The 24,300-nt window shown below is 47.6% G+C and overlaps 1 protein-coding gene across 2 annotated transcripts in view; it reads left to right on the top strand.

Annotated features, from left to right (window-relative positions):
* The window catches only part of SHROOM3 (shroom family member 3), a gene marked incomplete at its 5' end in the record, with an annotated part of 275,996 nt that overhangs the window by 239,621 nt on the left and 12,075 nt on the right, over positions 1–24,300 (top strand). For both annotated transcript variants that reach the window (XM_080932154.1, XM_080932155.1), the window contains 4 exons: positions 5,016–5,147; positions 11,826–14,967; positions 20,824–20,897; positions 23,452–24,252. In XM_080932154.1, coding sequence (XP_080788280.1) covers positions 5,016–5,147; positions 11,826–14,967; positions 20,824–20,897; positions 23,452–24,252 — 4,149 coding nt within the window. The remainder of the gene's footprint in view (positions 1–5,015; positions 5,148–11,825; positions 14,968–20,823; positions 20,898–23,451; positions 24,253–24,300) is intronic.

Consider the following 24,300-nt stretch of genomic DNA (forward strand, 5'->3'; position numbering starts at 1 on the left):
TTTTTGTACTCTTAAGCTTCCTGTGATATGGACACTACACCTTCTGTGGACCTCTCAGGCCTCGGATGCTCCGTTCTGCTTTTAGTTTGGGTGCCCGGCTCCCACCCCGACCATTTTCTCCTTCTTGCTCTTAGGCATTAAGATGTCCACAGTTTAGAGTTACTTTCTTCAGCCAGGTCCAGCCTATGTGGAGGTCCCCCTCCTCCTTTAAATACGAGGTAAGGAGAGAGGAAAGGAGGGAACCTCAGAGTATCTTCTCAGTTTTAAGGGAAAGATCCAGCCCTCCCATTAAGCTTTGAAGTCATCTTTGTCCATGAAAGGAAGTTTTGGCTGGGCCAGACCTCTGTTCGTGACTGCATTCTGGTACCTTTGAGAGCGTGGCTACTTCCTCTCCTTTCTCACAGACTTCCATCCTGCTTCTACCTTTCTACAACTGTGATTAAAATTCCGTCGGTCACACTTTAGTGCGGTGTCTACCTCTGGGGTGCTTTGACTCAGGTAGCATGCCGTGTCAGAGGACAGGTGACTAAAGCTGTCTGGGCAGTGGCCTAGGGCCCTGGCTGGCTGGCATATTGATTTCGTCATGATTGCTCTTTGTCCATGTGCCACATCAATGCTAGGAGAAACTCTGAAGTACACACAATCAGAAATGTCCTTGATGCCAGAGACCACAGGGCTGGTTTTTCAGGTCTTATTTGGCATTCTGTCCTCTGAAAGTGACGAAGAGATCACTCGTGTACACCTGATGGCAGGTCCTGTGTTAGCCCACTGTGGTGGTGAAAGTCTCTCTGTTGTAAAATTTCGTATGGAAATATTGGTAGGTAGGGAAGGAACTGAAGCTGGTATTCTAGAACTGTCTTATTTTTCAGTTGCTCTGCCCTCAGACCTAGACTGTTCTTTTTATTGTTAAATCTTTATTTTAATGAACAGGGTTCTTTTTTTAGTATGAGTTTTTTTAAAGAATAGATTTTTCTTAACCATTTTTAAAGTGGCATTTACCTTTTTTCTTATCTCCTCAGTTTCTTATTTGTATTTCCTTCTTTTAATGGGGAGGGAAATAATACACTAAAGAGAAAGCCTCAATACCATACATTGCATATCAAGTTTACTCCAAAAAGGAATTCAGCTTCTTCAGTGTTATGAATTTGATATCACTTTTATTTAATGGAGCAATATATGCTCTCTTTCTTTTACACACACACACACACACACTTGAACATTTATAAAGCACCGTGTAACATTAATTAGCTCCAATCTGAAACAGTTTGTTAGCTATTTGGGCCCTCCTAAGCTTCTGAGCTGACAATCTCTGGGTTTCCATCTGTGCGGACAGAGGGGCGCCCAGCCTGCACTGGAGTATACTGGGTGGAGGTGAGGAACCCAGTCTTTCTGCTCCTTCTCTGACTGCTAGTAGGTGTCCTCTGGGAAGGACTCAGGAGAACCCAAAGGGGACACAGAATCTTTCTCATTCTTTCCCACTATCTGAGCCTCCCTGAATCCATAAGGATTTGCTTGTGGCATCCATGTGTATCTGCCTGATGGATAGCAAGCAATCTATCATGAAGTTTTTTTTTTTCCTCCCGGTCAAAGCTCTTGCATAGTAGGGAAGAAAATCCTGAAGTCAATACCTCCGATGCCCAAAGAAGTTGCTAAAAACCTTATACAATTTTTACATGTTAGTCTATAGATGTGTCTCAGAATGGAGGGTGGAGAAATAAACTACATGGTAGAAAAGAGATGTGTGGACAGTTGTGGGTCAGTGTGGTGAAACACATGACAAGGGAAGGAGATTACCTTTTCTCAAATGTGGTGCTAGTCATCTCTCTGTCTGTTAGCAGGCTTCATTCTCATGCTTCAGTCAGGAAAGCCAAAAGTCCCCAGTATATTTTATGAGCATGTGACATTTAAAAAGAATGTCCTTCTCCAGCAAGGACTGTATGTTTCTTTGGGGTCATATTACCTGATAAATACCTTTCTTCCCACAATCCATCCCATTTGTTGTTTTGGTATTTGGGATAGAATCCAGGACTTTGAGCATACTGGACACAGTGACACACTTCCTCTAACAAGGCCACACCTCCTAATAGTGCCACTTCCCATGGGCCAAACATGTACAAACCACCATAATCACCTTTTTCCAATGCATCACAATCCTCCAGGGTCATCTGGAGTTCCACTATACCTCTGAATCTTGGCTTTCAGACCCCATTCAAGTAAACATCTGATGCTTGTGTCCAGAATGCTGTCCAAGCCTCACATGTGGTCTGACTCCCACACCACCCACTCTTCTCTTTGTGGCTGTGGACATACCCTTGCTTTGAACACTCCAAACTTATTCACACCCCAAGGACATGGCACACACACACACACACACAGCACCGAGAATGAGGATTCTTCTGCCTCCATTAACTTTAAAGATCTTTGATTCCTTCAAGTCCGTTACCACTGTCTCAGACCCTCATCATCTTGTATCCTGGCTGGAGAAAATATCCAATCTATTCACTGTGCTATTGGAGCTATTGTCCCAAACCTCAGACTCGAGCCTGACTCTCCCTGCTTGAGGCCATCTTTTTATTGCAGTGTAGTGTAAGACACTTAGGATGAGTTTCCTGTCTCCCTACTCCTCATCCCTCCTATAGCATTCCTTCTGCCTGAATACCCTTCTCTTCCATTCCTCATCGTCTTTGATTTTGGTGAACTCTTACTGAGCTATACTGTGCTGTCATTTATCACTCTAACGTGTGCTGGAGAGTCTATAAAGGACAGACTTCTGACAGACACGACGATACCTTCCTGGAACCCCAGCGCTCGGCATCCAGGGCGGGAGGCAGCTTTATTTCAGTTCACGGTTGAGAAAATTCCAGTCTGTGGCCATGCTGCGTGCGAGGCCTGTGGCAGGGCAGTAAGTGATGGCCGTGTGTGCACAGCTGCCCACCTCATGTGCAGCAGGAATGAGGAAGAACAGTGTCATGGGTACCTTCGTGTTCCTTTGATACTCCAACAAAAGCAACTTCATGGAGAAGTCTGACTTACAGTTCCAGAGGGGTCCAGCCCATCGTGATGAGGAAGGCATGCCAGAGAGACCAGCTCCTCTTCTTGGCAGTAAGGATATAAAGGACCTGCTTGTTGCTTGGCACTTGATAAGGAGCAGACATCTCAGGCCAGAAGCAAAGCTGGGTTATAATCCCTTGTGCCCCACCCTTTACAACCCACTTCCTCTGTCTAGACCTAAAGCCTCTCAAAAATGTGAGCCCCAGAAAGGCATTTGACACTCAAACCATAACCCTGGCCATGAGTGTTGTGTTGTATATATAACCTCATACATCTAGAAGGAAAGCCAAGGTGAAGATTTTTACTTAGATGTATTTAAAACCCAAAACTCAAAACCAGTTGTATCAGGTTTAGGAACTAGATTAGAAACCAGGAGTCCTTTATCTGGGCTAACCAGATGAAGCATTAATAAGAGAGAGAGAGCAGGAAGAGAGCAAGTATATACCAGCTCACCTCGTGTCTCTCTGATCCTCCTGAAGTCCTGTCCCCTTGAGCCTTTAGACTCCGCACTTTGCCAGCAGCACCTCAGTCCTTGACACCCTTGTTTCTACTACTTGGCCATTAAGTTCCCCAGAAGGCAGGTTGCATCCTCCTGCCAGGATGATGGTGTGGCTTTCTGCAACATCGTCTACGATTGCTAGTTCCTCAGTTTCCTCAGTTACTCTGCAGACTCCAGACTGGCAATGCTGCTGCTTGGCCTCTGCCTACCCTCTTGCTTTCAGGCCACAGTCAGAGCTGCAGCAGCTCCCTGTTTCACTACTGTGGCCAGACCCTGTGTGCCTTGACCCCCCATTAATTCTGAGACCAATCTCTGTAATTTTTACCTTTAAAAAATATTCATTTTCTTCATAGGAGGGGCACATATGGCTCCGTCAAAGGTTGGGTCTCTCTTTCTACCCTCATGGATTCCTGAGATCAAACTCAGCTTTGCATGCAAGTGTCTTTGCCAGCTGAGCCATTGGCTGGCCCTGCCCCGGGTCTCTTTATACTAACTCCAATACTTCAGAAATACTCCTTCGAGCTGGAAGAACGGTTGCCATCAATACTTCCTCTGTCCATTCCCATTTCCTCTGTCACCCACCCTCAACTTCTTTCTCCCTGTTTTGCCCTTCCTTTTCGGTAGGTCTGTCTAACAGGCGTGCCTCCCGGCTCTGTTCCATCAACCCACTAACAGCAAGTGTGAGGGCTTGGGATACGTTACATCTATCCTCTTCAAGGGACTTCCTGAATCCCAAAGTGTTTCCAAACTACAGAAATATTTCCCCGCAATCTCATAGTTGTCAGCATGAGATGCCTGGATGGTCATCCCACTCTGAGGCCAAAAATGCTGCACAGCAGTTGACTCGTGACTCTGGCTCTCTGCAGAGCTGATTCCTGTTCAGTCCTTGGCTCCATCAGATCTTTGTGTTTGAAGGGCAGAATGCTTAAAGGTTGAAGTCACCAACTTGAAAAATGAGAAAGTCTTTTGGAGAACATGTTGTTCTCTAGACTGGCGTGGAGCTTTTGCTATCAATGTAGGGCAGCGTCTGACTTCCAGACCAGTCTTCCGACACAGTGAAACAGCAGCACCGTCCACCCGGGCCCTGACAGAGGACTAGAAAAACCCTAGGACTTTTTTTTTTTTTTTACTGTGCATCTATGCAGAGTCCCTTGGGAAATAGGAAGGAGTTTTAGCATTCCCGTTTTTCTATAAAGCTAGAGGTTCAGGAAGACCCGGGCATTTGTGTCCTTATATTCAGGAGGTATAAAATGCCAACATGCAGGAAGCTGGAATAAAGTTGCACTGACTTTGCAGCATTTCTGTGTGGTGTCGAAACAGGAAGTAAATCAGAAGGGACACAGTACTCAGAGAAATAAGCAATGCTTGCATTTGTGATCTCTTGGGACCTAGGTCACCTCACTTCATGAGGGGACTCACTGAGAAGCTGCTGATGCTGAAGGGTCCCTCTTCGGTGTCTCCACAGGTGCAGTGAACCTGCAGCTCGCCCTCACTCGTGGCATACCACCAAATTTGGGGAGACCCAGCCTGATGTCAGCATGATGCAGATATCTCAGGGCACAGTGGGCCCTCCTTGGTACCAGAGCTACCATTCCAGGTGAGTGGCAATAGCTAGCATCCAAGCGTCTCTCTCCTTCAAAGGTCATGTTCACTCCCAGAATGGTTTTTTTCTTCATCCTCTTCAAATGCTAGCTAGCTATGTGGGTGATTCAGCCTTACATCACATCCCGAACTAGATTGGTTGGGGGGGGGGGGGGCTGGAAATAGTCTGGTCGTGGCTGGTCGTTTGAGATATTTATGGAATCCATTCACAGGCAGCTGTGTCTCAGTACCTATTATTATCCCATCTTCGAAAAACTGGAGACTGCTTTTCCCAGTGCTTCAGTGCCTTGTCTGCACTAGTCAGAAATTACACATGTTTACAGCTGAATTTATGACATTTCTATATTTAAATGTTCCACTTGATTTTATTTTTTTCTGCTTCCATCAAAGCCATTTGTTTAGCATGGCCCTGCAGCAGAAATGACTAAGGTGGAGGATTTCCCAGTGACATGTGATTTCACTGATCTCCTGTGGTCCCTTCGTTCCCCTCTTCTGCACAAAGTATTACTTGAAAAAACACACAGAACATGAAGTTGAAGGGTGCAAAAATTAGTCTAAGTTTGACAGATCAGAGCCAGGTGTCATAGTCTGTGCACATAGTGCTAGGTCACACTTTTGCTTCCTGGTCACTCTGGTGCTGGTTAAGGTTATTCAAGAATGAACAGAGCCACCATGAGTGTGACGAACAAACCCCAGAAAGCTGGCCTTACTCATCTGAAAGGAACTGGGGAAAGGGGGTCCAAATCCAGACCCTCAAACATACTGAAGACAAAGCTGAGTCAGGATTCCCCATACCAGCTGCGTGTTCATGGTGGCACCCATTTGACACTGAGGATTAAGGCCCCACACAGTATTGTCACTCGAGTCATGCAGAGACAGGGTGATAACAGGGAGGAAGGTCATTCCAAACACATGGAAATGAGATGCAGGTAGTGGCGTTTGTGTGTGCACATGTAGAGGAGAGCCACCAGGGGGCTTCTGGACGGATTATTTAATAGATGGTGGCTGTACTTTGGGGAAAGATAGGACTTAATTAGAGCCCATAAGGATCATAATTTGCTTAAAGGCAAATCATACACCTCTCAGTGGTAGACACAGGATAAAATTCTCTCATCATATTAGAGGAAGCATCAGGCCACGGGAGAGTAGTTCCTAGTTACTTTCCTTCCTATAGACCCTCCTTTCCCCTGTTATAGCTCTTTCAGTCCTTTAAGAGGACCAGTTCACACACTCTGAGCCATCTGTTCCAGAGACTAGGTCTCCTTGCAGCAAGTTCCCCTCCCCCCAACTCCTTGCTAACAAGGCTGTTAGAGCTTTGCAAGGCAAAATGTGGATACCTAACAGATTGGGCAGCACGGCTAGGAGTGGGAATAGCAGAGTGCTTGAGGATTTTCTCATTCTCCACCTGCTCATGAGCCTGAGCACTCTCTCTAGGTTCCTTCTCTAAGGTGAACTTAATCATATCTATGTTGCCTAGTCATTGTGGGCATTAAATAAAGGAATGTATCTACACAGTACAAACACTCCATTATGACAATTGTAATCTGGCCGAAGATTTAGGTGTCTAGTGAAACCTGCCCGCTAAAGCAGAACACACATGAGTGTGGGTGTGTCTTAAGAGAGCCATTGGATGGTGGGATCCTTTAGAACCTCCCAGCACCTCACTTTTTAAGGAAGCCCTAAATATGAACTCATAACACAACCTGAGGAAAATACTTGACTCTATGTATCAGAAATCAGACTGCTAGAGTCAGTGTGTGGGATGCCTGCTTGCAGTGACTGGTGGGCTCTACAGGCCTCAGGGGTGGGGGCATTGGCATCAAAATACAGTATTCTGAAAGCCACACTGCTCCTGTCCTCTTCATCCCAGCCTCCCGTGGGTGGGCTAGAGAAGTGGCTTGTATGGTGACTGTCCCTTTGGTGTTGATGTGGCTGTTGACACAAAAGCACCATGTGACTCTAGAAGAAAGACAAGCTCATATTACCCAGAATGCGTCAAGTATACTTGTCCTCTCCTACCTCAGCTCAGGCGCACCTCTGCAGCTCTGTCACAGGGGATCCCCTCCCTCCAGTCTCCTCAGTCTCATAGTGACAGCTGCAGCTAGAAAAAGATCACTGGTATGTCCCTAGCCTCTCATGGCATCTAGTGATCTAGTGTTCCAGTCGGCTTCCTTCCAATGACTTGAACTTAGTTTCCTAAGCTCAGTTTCATGTCTAACCTAAGGATCTCTTTCTTATGAAAAGAGGAGTGTGAGGGGATCAGGAAGTGCAGGAGGGACAAGACAGAGGAGAGGCCAGTCAGGTTCTAACCTGTCTTGTGAGCACGGTTGGATTTGTAATTGCCCTGAACCTTGATGTTAGCTGCTTTCTGTTAGGCCCCTGCCACAGTCTCTGCCACAGTCTTTGTAAGGTATCTTACAAAGGTACCACTAGGTGGTTCTGAAGTATTAGAAGGTACTGAGGAGTCACAAAGTGTCTCTGAAAAGAGGCTGAAGTAGCACTGTCAAAACACTAATGCTCACTGAGACCCATTCATCTGACATATGTGAGCACCCGTGTCTCAGACGGTCTCAGTGATGGGCACGTTCCCTGAAAATGTAAAATTATAATACTGCTTCTCAAAGGGTTATCCATAAAAACGGAAATCTGTTAAGTATTCTTTGGCAGAAAAGCTTCTAGAGTCATATAAGTTTAGAAAACTGCTTAGTGTTTTCTTCGTTAAGAACAACAGATGAGGGCTGGAGAGATGGCTCAGTGGTTAAGAGCACTGACTGCTCTTCCAGAGGTCCTGAGTTCAATTCCCAGCAACCACATGGTGGCTCACAACCATCTGTAATGGAATCCGATGCCCTCTTGTGGTGTATCTGAAGACAGCTACAGTGTATTTACATACATAAAATAAATAAATCTAAAAAAAAAAAAAAAAAAAAAAAAAAAACAACAACAGATGAATAATCGCTTATGGAAGACTAAGAAGCCTGACAGTAAACAACCTTGTTTAACTTTAGCCCAGTATTTTGAAAACAGATTTGATCATTTTAGGAGTTAAGGTTCTGTGAGTTCACATCAGGATGTTTTTATATATTCTGTGTGTGTGTATGTGTGTGTGTGTGTGCATGCACGTGCGTGTGCTTTTCACAATGTTTTGAACATTTAAAAATTTAAAATTTTTTGAGAAATATTTTACTTTGTGAGTATATGAGTTTTTGCCTGTATACATCCATGTACACCACATGCATACCTGGTGCCTTCAGGTCCAAAGAGGTTGCCAGATCCTCTGGAATTGGACTTCGAGTGGTTGTGTGCCACCAGGTGGGTGTTAGGAACTGAACCCAGATCCTCTGCCAGAGCAACGAGTTGAGAACTGCTGAGCCATCTCTCCAGCTCCCAAAAGTTACTTTTAAGCACACAGAGTAGAGTATAATAGAACAGTTGTATCTTCCCCAGAATCAGCAAATGTCTTGTTGCATATGCTTTCATTCTTTAAGCATTGTAGAGAGAACTGAAGTTCTTTCTTACAAGCTAAACTTTCTTACTGGCTGGTTTTGTGGAACTTGACACAACCTGGAGTTACCACAAAGAAAAGAGCCTTAGCTGAGAAAATGCCTCCATGAGATCCAGCTATAAGGCATTTTCTCAACTAGTGATCAAGAGGGGAGCGCTCAGCCCATTGTGGGTGGTGCCATCCCTGGGCTGGTTCTATACATGTGTTCTATAAGAAAGCAGGCTGAACAAGCCAGGGGAAACAAGCCAGTAAGTGACATCCCTCCATGGCCTCTGCATCAGCTCCTGCTTCCTGACCTGCTTGGGTTCCAGTCCTGACTTCCTCTGGTGATGAACAGCGATATGGAAGTGTAAGCTAAATAAACCCTTTCCTCCCCAACTTGCTTCATGGTCATGATGCTTGTGTGGGAACTGAAACCCTGACCAAGACACTAAGCTATGCAAGTGGTCGTAACTACTGTGAGGAAAACTCAAGAGAGCCAAGCTGATATTTAAAAGTGGGAACTTGAGTAAGGGAAGGGGGTGAGCCCGGCCAGGGGTATGCCCTGCGGTAGGGCAGCAAAGGCTGAGGCCCTGGCTGAGAGGCTGTAGGCATCTCATGTGTTTGAGTCTTGGGTTAGAATGCAGTGGGCAAGGACAGCAGCAGATGTGAGGTTGAAGAAGTAGTCAGACCACCTATGGTAAGGACCTTGACCCACTAAAGAGTCACTCCTTGACAGTAAGGCCACCTGTGTTAGCATGGAAACCGTGGCAAGCTTGAAGATTTTGTTCCTCATCCCACCCCTGGTATTGCACCTTAGAATCAGGAACATCCGAGCTAATGGAGATGAGTATTTCCAGGTAACAGTGGAAAGACTTATTCCCAGAGGCTGACATTGGGCCCCATATTCCTCAGGCAGCCTGAGAACAGGAGCTCTGAGGGACAAGCCTCTTAGGTAGGAGAGCAGCTTTACAGTGTCCTCATGCACTGCTGTCCATTTGAGGTCTGCCTCAGGAAGGAGGCCCTAGCCACTTGCTCTGCTCTGGCAAGAGATAGGTGTGACTTCCCACTTTGAGACACCATCCACACATTGAGAACCATTCGTGGTGACGTGTTCCTTGCTTCGTAGTGTTTCAATTAGCTGTTGGCTTAGTTGCCTTGGATTGTGTGTATGTTCCTAACATAGGTCTGAATTACTCTTTCAATACATGACTGCAGGAGGCTAAATTAGTGTTTACTCCGTGCACAGAACTGGCGAGCTCTCAGGTGGACAGCTGCCTCCATTTCCCCTGCAAGTGTCACCACTGCACTTCTTCTGCAGGTAGTTTAAGGAGCCACAGATGGCCAGATGGGAGTGACTTTAATGAGAAAGTGAGAGACAGGCAGGGCCCAGTAAAATCTAGCCAAAACATCTACCATGCCGTTGAGGGCAAGTCGATTTTTCCTGAGCTGGCAGGCTCACAAACTGTTTCTTCTCCTCTCTTGAAATTTTCCTGTCCTCCCCAAAGCAGGATACTTCATTCAGTAAGCTGACTTTCTCTAAGGAGAAAGATTAGAATCTGCTGAGCTAAAATGCTGAGTATATGGTCTCCTTTTTGGCAAAGGGATGTTTTCGTTGATCCATCACTAGTTTAAGCTCTGAACATTGTCCTTTGAGGCTCTTCACATATTCTATGGAGACATTTTAGCATAAAGTATTATATACTTGGCCACTATGGCATTACATTTCCTTATATCTGGAGATATGCTGCATGGTTTTAAATGCACTTGAATGTCTGCTCCCTAAAAATGAAAGACTTAGGTAAGAACTCCGGATCTGCCTTTCTTTGGAGAACAGTGAGTCACAAAGTTTAAGATGAGTAGACTGTTGATTGATTTTTTTTTATTCCAATATGGCTTTTCCAAGTTCTTTTTTTTTTTTTTTCTTTCCTTTTTTTCTTTTTGGTGCCTTGCATATGCTAGGTAAGGGTTCTACCACTGGGCTATACTCCTAGCCCAAACATGTTTCATATTTTTATTTGATATGTGTAGTTGTTTTGTATGCATGTATGTCTTTGTACCTCATATATGCGTAATGGCTGCCAAGGCCAGCAGGAGCTAGATCTCTTGGGATTTGAGGTACAGACAGTGGTGAGCCACCATGTAAATGTTGAGAATTGAACCCCAAGTCCTTTGGAAGAACAGCTGGTACTGTCATCTGCTGAGCCATCTTTCCAGCCCCTTATAGTAAATCATTAGAGCAGTTTTAAGCTCATAGCAAAATTGAAGCTACAAAGATGTCCCAAACTCCCCAGTCCCATACATGCAAGCTCTACCCTTCTATTATTAACAAAACCAGGTTTGTCTTTTAACACCCATTTCTGGGGAATGAAGGACCAATATTGAGACTCTTTTCCTCTCCCCAACCCAGAAGAGCTTAGAAATACAGAGGTCTCGCCCTCCTGAAGGCACACTAAGGATGGCTTTGGTGAAGGAATTCAGCCTTACTGACCTCCTGTGGCTACGACTTCCTTTCCGGCTTCCCTCTCCTTTGCCCTTGCCTTTCTCTCTTGCTCACTCTCTCTCACCAGCCTCTTCTGGCTCTAACTTCTCCCCGTGGATTTCTCCACTCAGCTTTGTGTTTAGCTTCTCCTCACAAACAAATTGTCCCTACTATTGTTGAGACTCCAGGAAGATTGCCAGAGACTATCTTTTGACTCCTTAAAAAGGAAAGATATTAACTAAAACCCTCTGCATGTGCTCCCCAAGTCCCTCAGCCTTTCACATGCCTGTTTGCTTACTAAGCTCTTCTTGGTTTCCCCCCACGAGTATCTACAATAGACAGAAAAATCTCCCCTGTCACTCTCTCCTCTTTGAGCCCCCCCCCCATCTCTTTCATTTCTTGGCATGTGCGAAATGTCAATTACAACACAGCAAGTCACACCAGCATACTGCCTGTGTCCAAGGCCACCCTTTTCTGCTAGTTAGCCTGGATGATTAATTAGAAGCACGTAAGGCTACAGCATTAGGCAATTAGTCCTAGCAGTGACACAGGGAAGTGGAACAAGCCCCGAATAAGGTTCTTTTTACCCACCCTTCTAAAACACAGAACCTCTTGCATAAGCGTGGATTTATAAGCCGGGTCCTGTGTCTGTGAGCCCACAAAATAATTCCTCAGCAGACTGACTGCTTTGTCTCCTGTTCTCCCAGCTCTTCTACGAGTGACCTCTCCAACTATGACCACGCTTATCTGAGGCGGAGCCCTGACCAGTGCAGCTCCCAGGAGAGCATGGAAAGCCTGGAGCCCAGCGGCGGATACCCACCATGCCATCTTCTTTCTCCTGCCAAGTCCACGAGCAGCATCGACCAGCTAGGACATCTTCACAACAAAAGAGACTCGGCCTATAGCTCCTTCTCCACCAGTTCTAGCATCTTTGAGTACCCACCCCCTAGTGGCTCTGCCCGAGAACGTTCAGGTTCCACGGACATGATTTCTGCCCGGGGCGGCCACCTAGAAGGGATGAGGCAGGCAGACATTCGCTACATCAAGACAGTCTACGATACTCAGAGGGGAGTATCTTCAGAGTATGAGGTGAACCCTTCAGCCTTGCTTCTTCAAGGTAGGGATGCCCACACCTCAGCAGATGATAGTCAGGGCTGTGCTAAATGGCATAGCATTCCTCGGGGCAAGGGAACACCTTCGCTGTCTTGGAGCCAGCAGCACTCTGGTTCCCCAGAGGCTGCTGACAACCCACCTCATAAGGCAGGCGCACCCATGCCTCCCACTCGCAGCGATAGCTATTCAGCCTTCCGGCATCGTGAACGTCCTAGCTCCTGGTCCAGCCTTGATCAGAAAAGGTTCTGCCGGCCTCAGACAAACTCTTCAGGCTCCCAGAAAACCCCATTTGTCGAGGAACAGCTGCATACAGTCCCAGAGAGGAGTCCAGAGAACAGCCCCCCAGTGAAACCTAAGCATAATTATTCCCAGAAGACGCAGCCTGGCCAGCCTCTACTGCCCACTGGTATCTATCCGGTACCTTCTCCAGAGCCTCACTTTGCCCAGGTGCCCCAGCCCTCTGTGAGTAGTAATGGTACAGTCTACCCTGCACTTGTCAAAGAGAGCGGGTACATAGCTGCTCAGGGAACTTGTAACAAGATGGCCACCTTAGATGAGAACGGGAATCAGAATGAAGCTAGCAGGCCTGGGTTTGCCTTCTGTCAGCCCCTAGAACACGATTCAGTGACTCCACTGGAGAAAAAGCCAGAACCCACGGCCAAATACATCTACAAAGTCCATTTTTCTCCAGTACCTGAAAATGAAGACTCCTCCCTAAAGAGACAAGTCACACCTCCCCACAGCAATAGCCCACATCCCAGCGAGAGAAAGAACATTCACAGTGGCAGCAGACCCTGTTCTAATCACCACAGTCTCTCATCCCTTCAGGCCCAAGCCCTGTATGTGGGGGATGACAGGAGGCCTTCCAGGCTCTCTCAGCCCTGGGAGGGTGACTTTCAGGAAGATCACAATGCCAACCTCAGGCAGAAAGTGGAGAGGGAAGGCCAAGGCAACTCTGGCAGGACCAAATCGGCCTTCTCATCTCTCCAGAATATTCCAGAGAGCCTAGGAAGACAAAGCAGCATGGAGCTAGAAGCCCCGGAGGCTTACCCCAGTGGCAGATCCACCTGTGCCCTTACCACCAGGGTCGAGGACAACAGAGGTTTCCTAAACAGGTCTGTTTCCTATCCAAGGCCCGGGGGGGAAGTGAACACTGCAGAATCTTTCCCTAGTGCAGACTCCAGGTATGAAGAGCCTCCAGCCCCACTGCTGCAGCAGACGTCCGGTGTGAGCCAGAGGAGGCTCAGCGCCAGCAGCACCTCTGCCCTGCAGTACCGGAAGCCCCACTGCTCCGTGCTGGAGAAGGTTTCTAAGATAGAGGAGAGAGAGCAAGGGCGCCACAGACCCATGAGTGTGGGCAGCTCCTCTTACGGCCTCAGTTACAGGCCCAGTAGGACCGGCCCGACTCCCAGTACTTCCAGCAGTGACCTTGATGATCCAAAAGCCAGCAGCGTCCATTTCTCTGAGTCCACTGAGCACCTTCGCAATGGGGAGCAGAACCCCCCGAACGAGGAGTCTATGCCAGAAGAGGCTTCCTGGCAGCAGTGCGGCCAGCTGGTGAGGAGGGCCCCTGCGGATGGCGGTGGACCTCCTGTTCGGCCCAGCGAGCCCTCAAGGCCGGAGGCCCACCTGCTCCGCAGCCAGAGCACCTTTCAGCTCTCCAGTGAGGCGGAGAGAGAAGCCTCGTGGTCGGAGGACAGGCCCAACACCCCTGAGTCGCACCTGCTGGACGCGCCCTTCAGCCGCGCCTACAGGAACAGCATCAAGGATGCCCAGTCCCGCGTCCTAGGGGCCACGTCGTTTCGTCGCCGAGACCTGGAACCGGGCACCCCCGCGACCTCGAGACCCTGGCGCCCGCGACCCGCCTCTGCCCACGTGGAGATGCGGAGCCTCGAAGCCGCGGCACCCACGTCCTCCCCGCACACCCCTCGGGAGCGACACAGCGTGACTCCGGCCGCAGGGACCCCGCCTGCACCCCAGGCGGCCCGCAGGGGGGCACGCCGCCGGCGCCTCACGGCCGAGCAGAAGAAACGCTCCTACTCGGAGCCCGAGAAGATGAACGAGGTGGGGGTCTCGGAGGAGGCCGAGCCTGTGCCCTGTGGCCCACAGAGGCCTGCGCAGCTGAGCACCATGGCCGACCGGCGCCGCATCTTCGAGCGCGATGGCAAAGCCTGCTCCACTCTCAGCCTGTCGGGTCCCGAGCTGAAGCAGTTCCAGCAGAGCGCCCTGGCCGACTACATCCAGCGCAAGACCGGCAAGCGGCCCACAGGAGCCGCCTGCACACCGGAGCCCGGGCTGCGTGAGCGCACACAGAGCTCCTACCTCCAGGCCGGCCCCGCGGTGCTAGAAGGCCCCGGCCTGGCCTCCGCCTGCAGCCTGAGCTCGCTGCGGGAGCCCGAGGTGCTGCCTCGCAAGGAACACCCCCATCAGCCCGTCGCAGATGGCCCGCAGGGGCCCCGAGATCGCAGCAGCTCCTTCGCCAGTGGACGCCTAGTTGGGGAGCGACGACGCTGGGACCCTCAGGCCCCCAGGCAGGTGCTCAACGGACCTAACTGCGGACCCAGGGGCGTCCAGAGGATGGACAGGACCCCCTGCGGGCCGCCTTCCTGGGGCATGGTGACAGGGAAAGCAGGGAAGTCTAAGTCAGCGGAGGATCTGCTGGAGCGCTCGGACACCCTGGCGGTCCCTGTGCATGTGAGGTCCAGGTCATCTCCCACCTCAGACAAGAAAGGTCAGGTAGGTGCAGGCAAGCCAGCTCGACCAGGACTGGCTCCTTCCCACACTGACAGCTTCAGCAGGGCTCTCCTAACCTCTCTCCCTTGTTCAGTTTTTTCTTTTAAATCTGGGAGAGTAATACTGTTTTTTTGTTTGTTTGTTTCTGCGATTTTCCCCTCTTAACCTTGTCTGGTTTCTGCACAAAGATATATAAATGTCTATATAGTTGTTTGGTTTCTTAGATTCATAGTTGTTTTATGGTTGGTTGCCGTTCCGGCAGTTAAACACGGGGTTCTGTGCGTGCCGAGCAAGTACTGTGACCACTGAGCTATACCCACCCAACCTCTTTTTCTTTTTCTTTTGAGATAGGGTCTCACTAAGCTGTTTAGGCTAGCCTTGAACTTTTCAGTCCTTGTTCTCAGAATTACAACTGGTTGAAATAAACCTTTGCCACCAGGTCTGGCTTTGATACTTTAGGTGTGTGTGTGTGTGCGCGCGCGCGTGCGCGCGCGCTATCTCCCAGTGTGTCGAAAGGTGTGCAAACACATACCCAGTCATACCCATCCCTCTGAGAATATTACGTATTCCCCCAGGCAGTTTCTTTTCAGAAATGTCTAGGAATATTCTCTCCGAACTGTAACTCCCACCAGAGGTAAAGCCTGCAGTACTGTTTTCTTCCCTGTGGATCACTTAATATCTGCAGGAACGAGATTTCTCAACTACTTTGTACAGCAGTACTTCGCTACATAGAACTCCAGGAAATTTCTTCTCTTCTTGTATTGTAAAGATAATATAAAAAGGGAGCAGGATTTACAGGCTTCTAATCCCAGCACTTAGGAAGCAGGTGGATCTCTGTGAGTCTCAGCATAGCCAGGGCTATGTAGAGAGACCCTGTCTCAAAAGAAAAAAAAAAAGATAGAAAAGCATAGGCAAAAACCAAATCTCCTGTTAAATGTCATTATTCTGTCTTGGGGAATTGGTTGGATGATGAAATGCTCTGCTTTCTCCTAAATATTTCATAAACTGGTCACTTGGGAAATAGACTTCAAGCAGACTTTTCGTTTTGTTTTGGAGAAGGAGTGAGATTTCTCCAAATCCTAATTAAGTACTTTGTATATTTTTTGAGAAACCGATTTTAGAAACATAACTGAATTGATATTTAATCAGGAACTCTGAGGCCAAGGCAGGAATAGTCAGGAAATACTCAGCTTCACACCAACACTAAGAGACATTCTTGAGCTGCCTCCTGTACCCAGCAGCTAGACCCTGCCTGACCAGAGAGATGCCTGTGGATTAACTTCATGCATACTCTTCATCTTTTACCTTATTTGTGATTAAAACAAAACTTGGGGCCTCGGGGTGTAATAGCTTAGTAGTAGAAAAACAGTGGGGGAAAGGGGTATGTGTGGGGGGAACCACAAAATTATCCCTCCTGTATAAATACTTGCCTTATAAGATCAAAGTTTGTTATATTTATTATTATTAGAACTATAAATTTACATTTTTATTTCTTGGAATTGAAAGTTTAAAGAATTCTCCTGTTATCTAAGGTTTTTTGTAAAGGTTTAGTTAATAAAGAATTTTTCTCCTAGCTTTAGTGAACTCAAGCAAGGTAAGTAACCTTGTACAGACTATTGGAGTTAAAACCAAAATTTTGAGTTTATTTCTGGCACTGTAGAGAGTGAATTGCTCTGTGAACATCTTTCCTAAAATGTTGTCAGTCAGGTGTTCTCCCCAAGAAAAGTCGTCCTGAGAATCACTTATGACAGTGGGTAATTTGGGGGCCTGACATAATAACAGCATAGGGCTACGGTGTTGAGCTACTAACAGCCTGGAGCTGCTCCAGGGCTGGGCGGGGCAGTTCCTCTCTGTCTGCAACACACAGCACCCATTTCCCCTCCCCCACCGTGTCTGATTCATTTAAAGAGTATGTTGCAGAACCAAGGAATGTTAGGTAGGGTTGAAGCCCCAGCGCTCATTAGACTCTTAACTTCCATTCACCTTCAGAGAGACCTTGACAAACATGAGCATCATAAAGTGCTGGGCTCCCGCAACGCTTCAAAAAGCACCCAGATGTTTCTGCTGCTGAGATAGAATCTTCCATGTCTTCATTCCATAGGTTGAATGTCTAGGGTCTGGAGAGGTGGCTGGGTGGCTGAGAGCACAAGCTGCTCTTGCAGAGGATGGAGCTTCAGGTCCCAGCACCTACACGGTAGCTCACAACCGCTGTAACCCTTCTGGCCTCTGCAGACACCAGGCACTCATGGTGCACAGACATACGTGCAGATAAAACATTCAAACAATAAAAATAAGATAAATCTTAAATACAAAAGAACCTTTTTTTTAAACAAAACAAAACTCTAGATAGCTTAATTCTGAGGTTTGCCAGGGCCCTTCACATTCACTGTGAGGTGATATGGCACTTGGTAAGTTGCCGAGGATCAGTGCCTCACACGGAAATGTTGGACACTGTACGCTTGATTCTATGGGTACAGCTGGTAAGCTGTTGGTAGCACCATTCACACCTAAGTGCAGCTGGCAGCACTGACTTTCTGTGAAAGGTGAAATTACAAGTAGCCCACACTAATGAATCTGCTACTGTGTGCCAGTCACTAGTTTAGGCTGTGCAGTGAGGTTCATGCTGTGATATCACAGAGGGGTGACTGGTACCTAGACAGGGTACAAAGCCTGCCTGGAGTAGTCGAGCATAATGTTTGAGAGTCTTTTTAAAAAAGATTTATTTATTTATTTCATGTATGTGAGTACACTGCGGCTGTCCTCAGACACACCAGAAGAGGGCATCAGATCCCATCACAGATGGTTGTGAGTCACCATGTGGTTGCTAGGAACATAACTCAGGACCTCTGGTAGAGCAGCCAGTGCTCTAACCACTGATCCATCTCTCCTGCACCCCCTCCTCCCCCCAGCTCAAGTCTTAAATCATCAAACCATGCTGTTTCCTTGAAAGACAGAGGCAGGCATGGGGAGAATGTGGTGAGACTTAAATGTCTTGTGTCTGGAAATATCAGGCGGTAAATGGATTTTATTTTAGTTCCTATCTGTTATTACTGATACTTAGATAGCCCCCCCTCCCACCGTGGGCCCTGTACTCATTTCAGTAGGTGCTGCTGGCTACTGTCCATAACTACTGCAGCCATTGTGTTCTGTTGGTCACAGGGCTATTAAACTTGGAGCCCCTCAAAGAGAGTCCAGATTCAACTACTTCAGGTTACGGTGTGAATAGGCTGAGAACTAGTGTTTGGGTCAGATTGTTTGCCCTTGTGGAGTTGAACTCACAAAGATCCACTTACCTCTTTAACTCAGTTCTGAAATAAATATCAAAAATTTGTTAGATTCTGTCTTAGGGTCTCACTGCTGTGAACAGACATCAGGACCAAGGCAGGTCTTATAAAGGACAACATTTAACTGGAGCTGGCTTCAGGTTCAGAGGTTCAGTCCATTATCATCAAGGCAGGGACAGGGCAGCATCCTGGCAGGCATGGCGCAGGAGGAGCTGAGAGTTCTACATCTTCATCTGAAGGCTGCTAGCAGAACACTGGCTTCCAGGCAGCTAGGATGAGGATCTTAAAGTCTCTCAATGACACACTTCCTCCAACAAGGCCACACCTCTAAATAGTGTCACTCCACAGATGTTTACTAAGTTAGTTTATATCTGTGACTGGTATTTCTCCTACAACCGCTGTTCTTTTCTTTGTAGCCCTGATAGTCAGGTACTCTTTGACTGCGAAGACACACAGAAGAATACCCTCCTTGAGAAGACATTTTCCTTGTGTCCAGTGATGTTTGAGGATATGTATGGTTAAGAACTTGCCTGACATGTGCAAAGCCTGGCCGTTACTTTGGGGGTGAGGGTGGTGAATGAGGAAGGGATATCTTGATTAGCAGGAAACTTGGAAATTCTCTCAGTAGCTGATTACTGTGTTTAACTTCCATGCCCTTTTAAGTGCGTATCCACATAAATATCATTTTTAGGGCCAAATCACACGAATGCAGAAGGCTAGCTTCATTCACACACCGAACTACAAAGGATATATTTGAACTTTACTATACCAGGGGCTCAGATGTCTCCTAGGCTGTTCCAGTTAACTATTGGCAAAACCTGGCCCATTTGTGTCAACGGGAGGGTGGTGAGGCAAGACTTGAAGGACTATGGGGTCATCAAATCAGGATCTTCTGTTGTGAGAATCGGGGTTGGTGTGTGGAGTTCTTCTTCACATGTTCAAACCAGGGTATTTAACCCATTGAGATTCCCCAGAAAGATGTTGGGCTTTGAAGCATCCTGGCTTGAATCCTATTTTCTCTGTTTATTTGTCGGTATGTTAAGAAACTGCAACATTTCTGGGCTGCAGCCATATACTTGATCATGCACGTACTCCTGTGCATGGATGCATGAAGGTTCAATACAAATGGCAGGTGGTTAATATTCCATTCAGGAAGCTTAGCAGTGTGTGGCACATACCTAAGGCACGGTGAAATTATTAACATCGGGCATTTGCTGCTTCTCCTTTCTGTGGCTCTGAGTGACAGTTTCAGGAGGGTCACCATCCATGACCACCAGCACTTGTGTGGGTTCTAGGAACCTGAACTCCAGGCCCAACTAAGCACTTGGTCAGCTGTCAACATTCGAGTCCTGATTGCTTGTTAGTTTCTACCACACAGACAGAATCTCATTCCACAGTGTCTTAGGATTTCTATTCCTGCACAAACATCATGGCCAAGAAGCAAGTTGGGGAGGAAAGGGTTTATTCAGCTTACACTTCCATATCGCTGTTCATCACCAGAGGAAGTCAGGATTGGAACTCAAACAGGTCAGGAAGCAGGAGCTGATGCAGAGGCCATGGAGGGATGTCACTTACTGGCTTGTTTTCCTGGCTTGCTCAGCCTGATTTCTTATAGAACCCAGGTCTACCAGCCCAGGGATGGCACCACCCACAATGGTCTGGACCCTCCCCCTTGATCACTAGTTGAGAAAATACCTTAAAGCTGGATCTCATGGAGGCATTTCCTCAGCTGAGGCTCCTTTCTCTGTGATAACTCCAGCTTGTGTCAAGTTGACACAAAATCAGCCAGTACACACAGAAACATGAATAAGGACGTGAGAAAGCATTTATCCCATTAGAAAGAATAAATAGTGAGTAAGTTACTAAAAGTAGCTTCAGAGTGTATATGAATGTTCACTTCTCACCTGTGTCCTACTACTGTAAATAATGCCGAACTGATTACGTCATCATTCGTAGCAACAGCCCTCTTCATCATGACCAGATCACGTGGACAGATTTTATACCGTCAGTGTTATAATTTTAACCCTTTCAGGATTCCAGTGTTGGCCCATAGTGAAAACAAACAAAAGCTACCCTGAAAGGCCCCCTGAGTTACTGACACCACATAAAGGAGAGACTTGGGAGAGTCTACTGTAGCTTCAGCACAGTCTATGTTCCGCTCAGAACACATGAAAGGCTGCAGAATTATAACTTTTTCTGTTGTGGTTCATTCTCCCTGCTGCCTCCCGCTGTCCTTTCAAATGTTTGGCCTATTGACTTTGTGTCATTATCACCATACTTAGTTATTGCAGTGACTGAACTTACTGGACTTCTCTTATTTGATAAACACCCTTGTGAGGGGAGATACCTGCAGAAACTGATACTGCAGTTCGGATACTGCTCCCACTTCTGCTGTGGGCCTGAGTCCTCACCTATGCGGTGGTTTTAGCCGCATACTTCCTGGGGCTTTGTAAGAGTGCTGCCACAGTGCGTGACCACAGTAGGTCTCCAGTACACAGCTGTCCCTCCTTCCTGCCTGCACAGAACTGGTAAACTTAAACACCTACTTAATGTTGCCCTTTTCCTGTATTTCAAGGATGTGCTCCTGAGGGAAGACAGTGGCTTTGGTCTTGTGAAGGATCCACGTTGTTTGGCTAGCCCTGCATCTAGGTATGTATGCATATGTGGTAATAGGGAAAAACCAAGTGTTGTCAAGGGTGCACTCACTGTGAGACAGTAAATTGGAAAACAGAATTAAAGGCTGAGCTCGCAGGTGACCCAACAGAAACACTCCTCAGGACACGTCCCAGAGAACTGAGAGCCGAGTCTGAGAAAGGCTAGCATGCGATGCTTATAGCAATGCCATTCACTGTTGACAGGCCAGAAACAGTCAAGGACTCCAGTCTCCATCAGAGAATGACTATGTAAACAAAACCAGCGAACACCACGGAAAGAGAAGAAATCCCACCAAATATCAACCTTGCAGATATTAACTAAATTAAGTGGGATGAAAAGGGTCACACTGTCTGCATCCACTCATGTGAGGCATTTGGTCAAATTCTCAGAAACAGAAGGTAGAGGGGGAGAAATAGAGTTTTTGAGTGGATATGTAGGCTTTACTTTCGCAATATGTAAAATGTTCTAGAGGTTTGATTTACAAGAACTGTCCCCCTCTTGTGCTGGGGAGCAAAGCCGCCTTTCTGCATACACTAGGCTATGGCTGTGACAGAACTACACCCGCCCCATAGAAACACTTTGACCACGTAAGGTGCCATGTGTAGTGGTGTCTGCTTGCAGTGCTCCCAGAGCCCTTTACCTTCGCCTCCCAAGTTAGAGGGCAGTCTGGGTTAGGGGCTTCCCAAGTTAGAGGGCAGTCTGGGTTAGGGACCAGTGCCCTATCGTTACTCTCCCCCGACCCTACCACCACTACCAGATGCTGAAGATAAAGTTTTACGTAAAGGGTTTTATCATAAATTTAAAGTTTTTTTCAAATGTGAGAAGGTTGTTCCCAGATTTTACTTATTGACAGGGCTGATGAGGGTGCAGTGTGGCTCCTCTTTCAGAGAACACACTGGGCAGCTCAGAATTGCTTGTAACTCCAGCTCCCGGAGGTGCTCCACCTCAGCCTCAGGCACCCACATTCATGCACATATTCCTACTCAGACGCAGACACACACACACACATACATATATACATACACACACATAATTCAAAATGTATTATGCTAAAAAGTGAAAATGACGTAAATCCTTAAAAAGAAAAAGGAAGTTCTTGAATATCAGGATTCCTGGGATACTGGGATCAGCACACCATGATAAAAGGACTTCAACAAGATTGTTTTTGAAAAACAGTCACTATGAAGCTCAACCAAATGAAGCATTTAAGCTTAAATCCTGCTTTGAAAGGGATTTAATGTTAGCATAATGAACTAAGATCAAACAAACCAAAAGCATCTAAATATATAAGACTGACTCCTTATGGGTTTTATCTTACCCTTTACAAGCCTCTAGGCACACATGTGAGAAGTGATCGCAGGCACGTTGTTAATCGTGAAATGTCAGATCCTAGTTGGCCCCCAGAGGATGCTAAGTATTGTTTGTTCGGTCGGTTGGTTTTATTTGTTCGTTTTGAGGAAGATTCTCACCCTAAAGTCTAGGGATTTGCTACAGAGACCAAGCTTGCCTGGAAGTTTTAATCCCGCCTCAGCCTTCACAGTCTGGAATCACAGGTGTATGTACCACATCCAGCTAAGAAGTGTAAAATCGTTCCCATCCTCTAATCCGGAGAGTGGCTGGCACCGTTGTTTGATCAGACATAAGCTGGCAGGGTACTTTCTGCCAGGTGCAAGGGATGACAGAAGTGAAAAGCATTCTGAGAGGGTTTGCCTCTGGATCCACTATGAGTGCAGAATAATAGCTCATGGATGTCCCTGGTGGAGAAACCAACTCAGTGGAGGAGTCTGTGATGGGGTTGGAGTCCTACATCTTAGATTGGGAAGCTCTGAAAGGGGCCCTTTACTCAACCATCTGTATCCAACAAAAATAAGAGCATGCACATGGCTGAATGCAGTCTCCCTCCATAGGCTGTGTCCCCTTTGCCTGGCACTTAATGGTCTAATGGCTTTGTGGTGGACAGCTGTGGGATGTAGGAAAGTCACAGTTCCATCCCAGGCTGGCTGCAGATTCTGACTCACAGACAGCGGGATTTGCTAGAGATTGTCGTTTTAATCCTCACGTTAACTATTGCATCTCAGGCCCAGCCTAGCAGTGCTGTAGACACTCCCAACCCCCCACTCCCATTCTGATCATTGACAGTCTCCTGCAGCAGTAACTGAGTTAGCTCCTTAGGAGACAGCTCTCTCCTTTTTGTTCAATTGTCCACAAAGAGACTTAGAGAAAAGGAAATGCTATCACCAAACCTTCCCACCCAGCAGCCACAGAAATGCTCCCCCTCAGACCCTGGAGCTGCTCCTCAATGTCCAAAAAGGAGTAAAGAAAGAAATTGTTTTTCTTCACGTCCTACAGCCTGTCCTCAGAAGCCATTTACATGTGTGCATGGCAGTGGATGTGAAGGATGGTTTGTAAAAGGACTCTGCCTGCCCGGTACTTAGTTTAACGTGGTTCAGGAAGAGTACTTAGCCAGATGATGCTTGCCTGTGTCTCTGATGCTTACTGTTTCTCCTTTCTGTGGACCTCTGACCCACATGTCTATGCCCCATTCCAGGTCTGTCAGCTGCTCAGACAGAGGCCAAAAGGAGCTGGCATTGCCCCCGCACCATTCCAACACTTGCTGGAATGGCTCAGGCTGCAAAGCCACTACAGGTTCCTCAGCTCCTACTGAATCTTCTGGAGTCCCAGATCATCTGAAGCAACTTAGGGCACCTTGCCCTAGGCCACCTTCAGCAGGAATGCACGGCCACTCCGTGGCCCCGGTCACCTCCCCTCTGCCATCACCTGTTCCCTCCAGTTACTGGTCACAGCTTGCCATCGATCAGCTTACTGGGCAACAGCCTCTCCCACCTCCTGCTTCTGCAGTGACCCAGCCTCCCGGCCCAAGAAGACACGAGCTCGACAGCCCAGCACATGGGCTGGAGGAAGGGATGTGGAAGAGGGGATCCCTGCCTCAGCGACCCCCTCCACCGTGGGTGAAATGGGCCCATATAGTGAGAGAGGATGGCCTTGCTGAGGACCTGAAGCACTATAAACACCAGCCAAGTCTTCCAAGTTCCTGTAGCACTTCTGACCCAGACACTCCAGGAAGGATCTCTCTCCGAATCTCGGAGTCTGCCCTACAAGCTTCCCCACCACCCCGAGGAGACTATGACGATGAAGTGTTCATGAAGGACTTGCACCCCAAGGTTATTTCAAGCCCCACATTTGAAGCTCTTCCCCCATCCCCACCGCCACCTCCTCCAGTGATCCAGGAACCTCTAGTGAATGGCTCAGATGACTTTCCTCCACCTCCTCCCCAAGCCATGTGTGAGGTACTGCTGGATGGGGAAGCATACGAGGAACCTGGCAGCAGGTGAGAGAGCAGCCACAGCCGGGGGAGCCTTTGGTGAGGGGAAGTGGT

This window comes from Micromys minutus, assembly GCF_963924665.1.
Source record: "Micromys minutus genome assembly, chromosome: 1".
Lineage (NCBI taxonomy): Eukaryota > Metazoa > Chordata > Mammalia > Rodentia > Muridae > Micromys > Micromys minutus.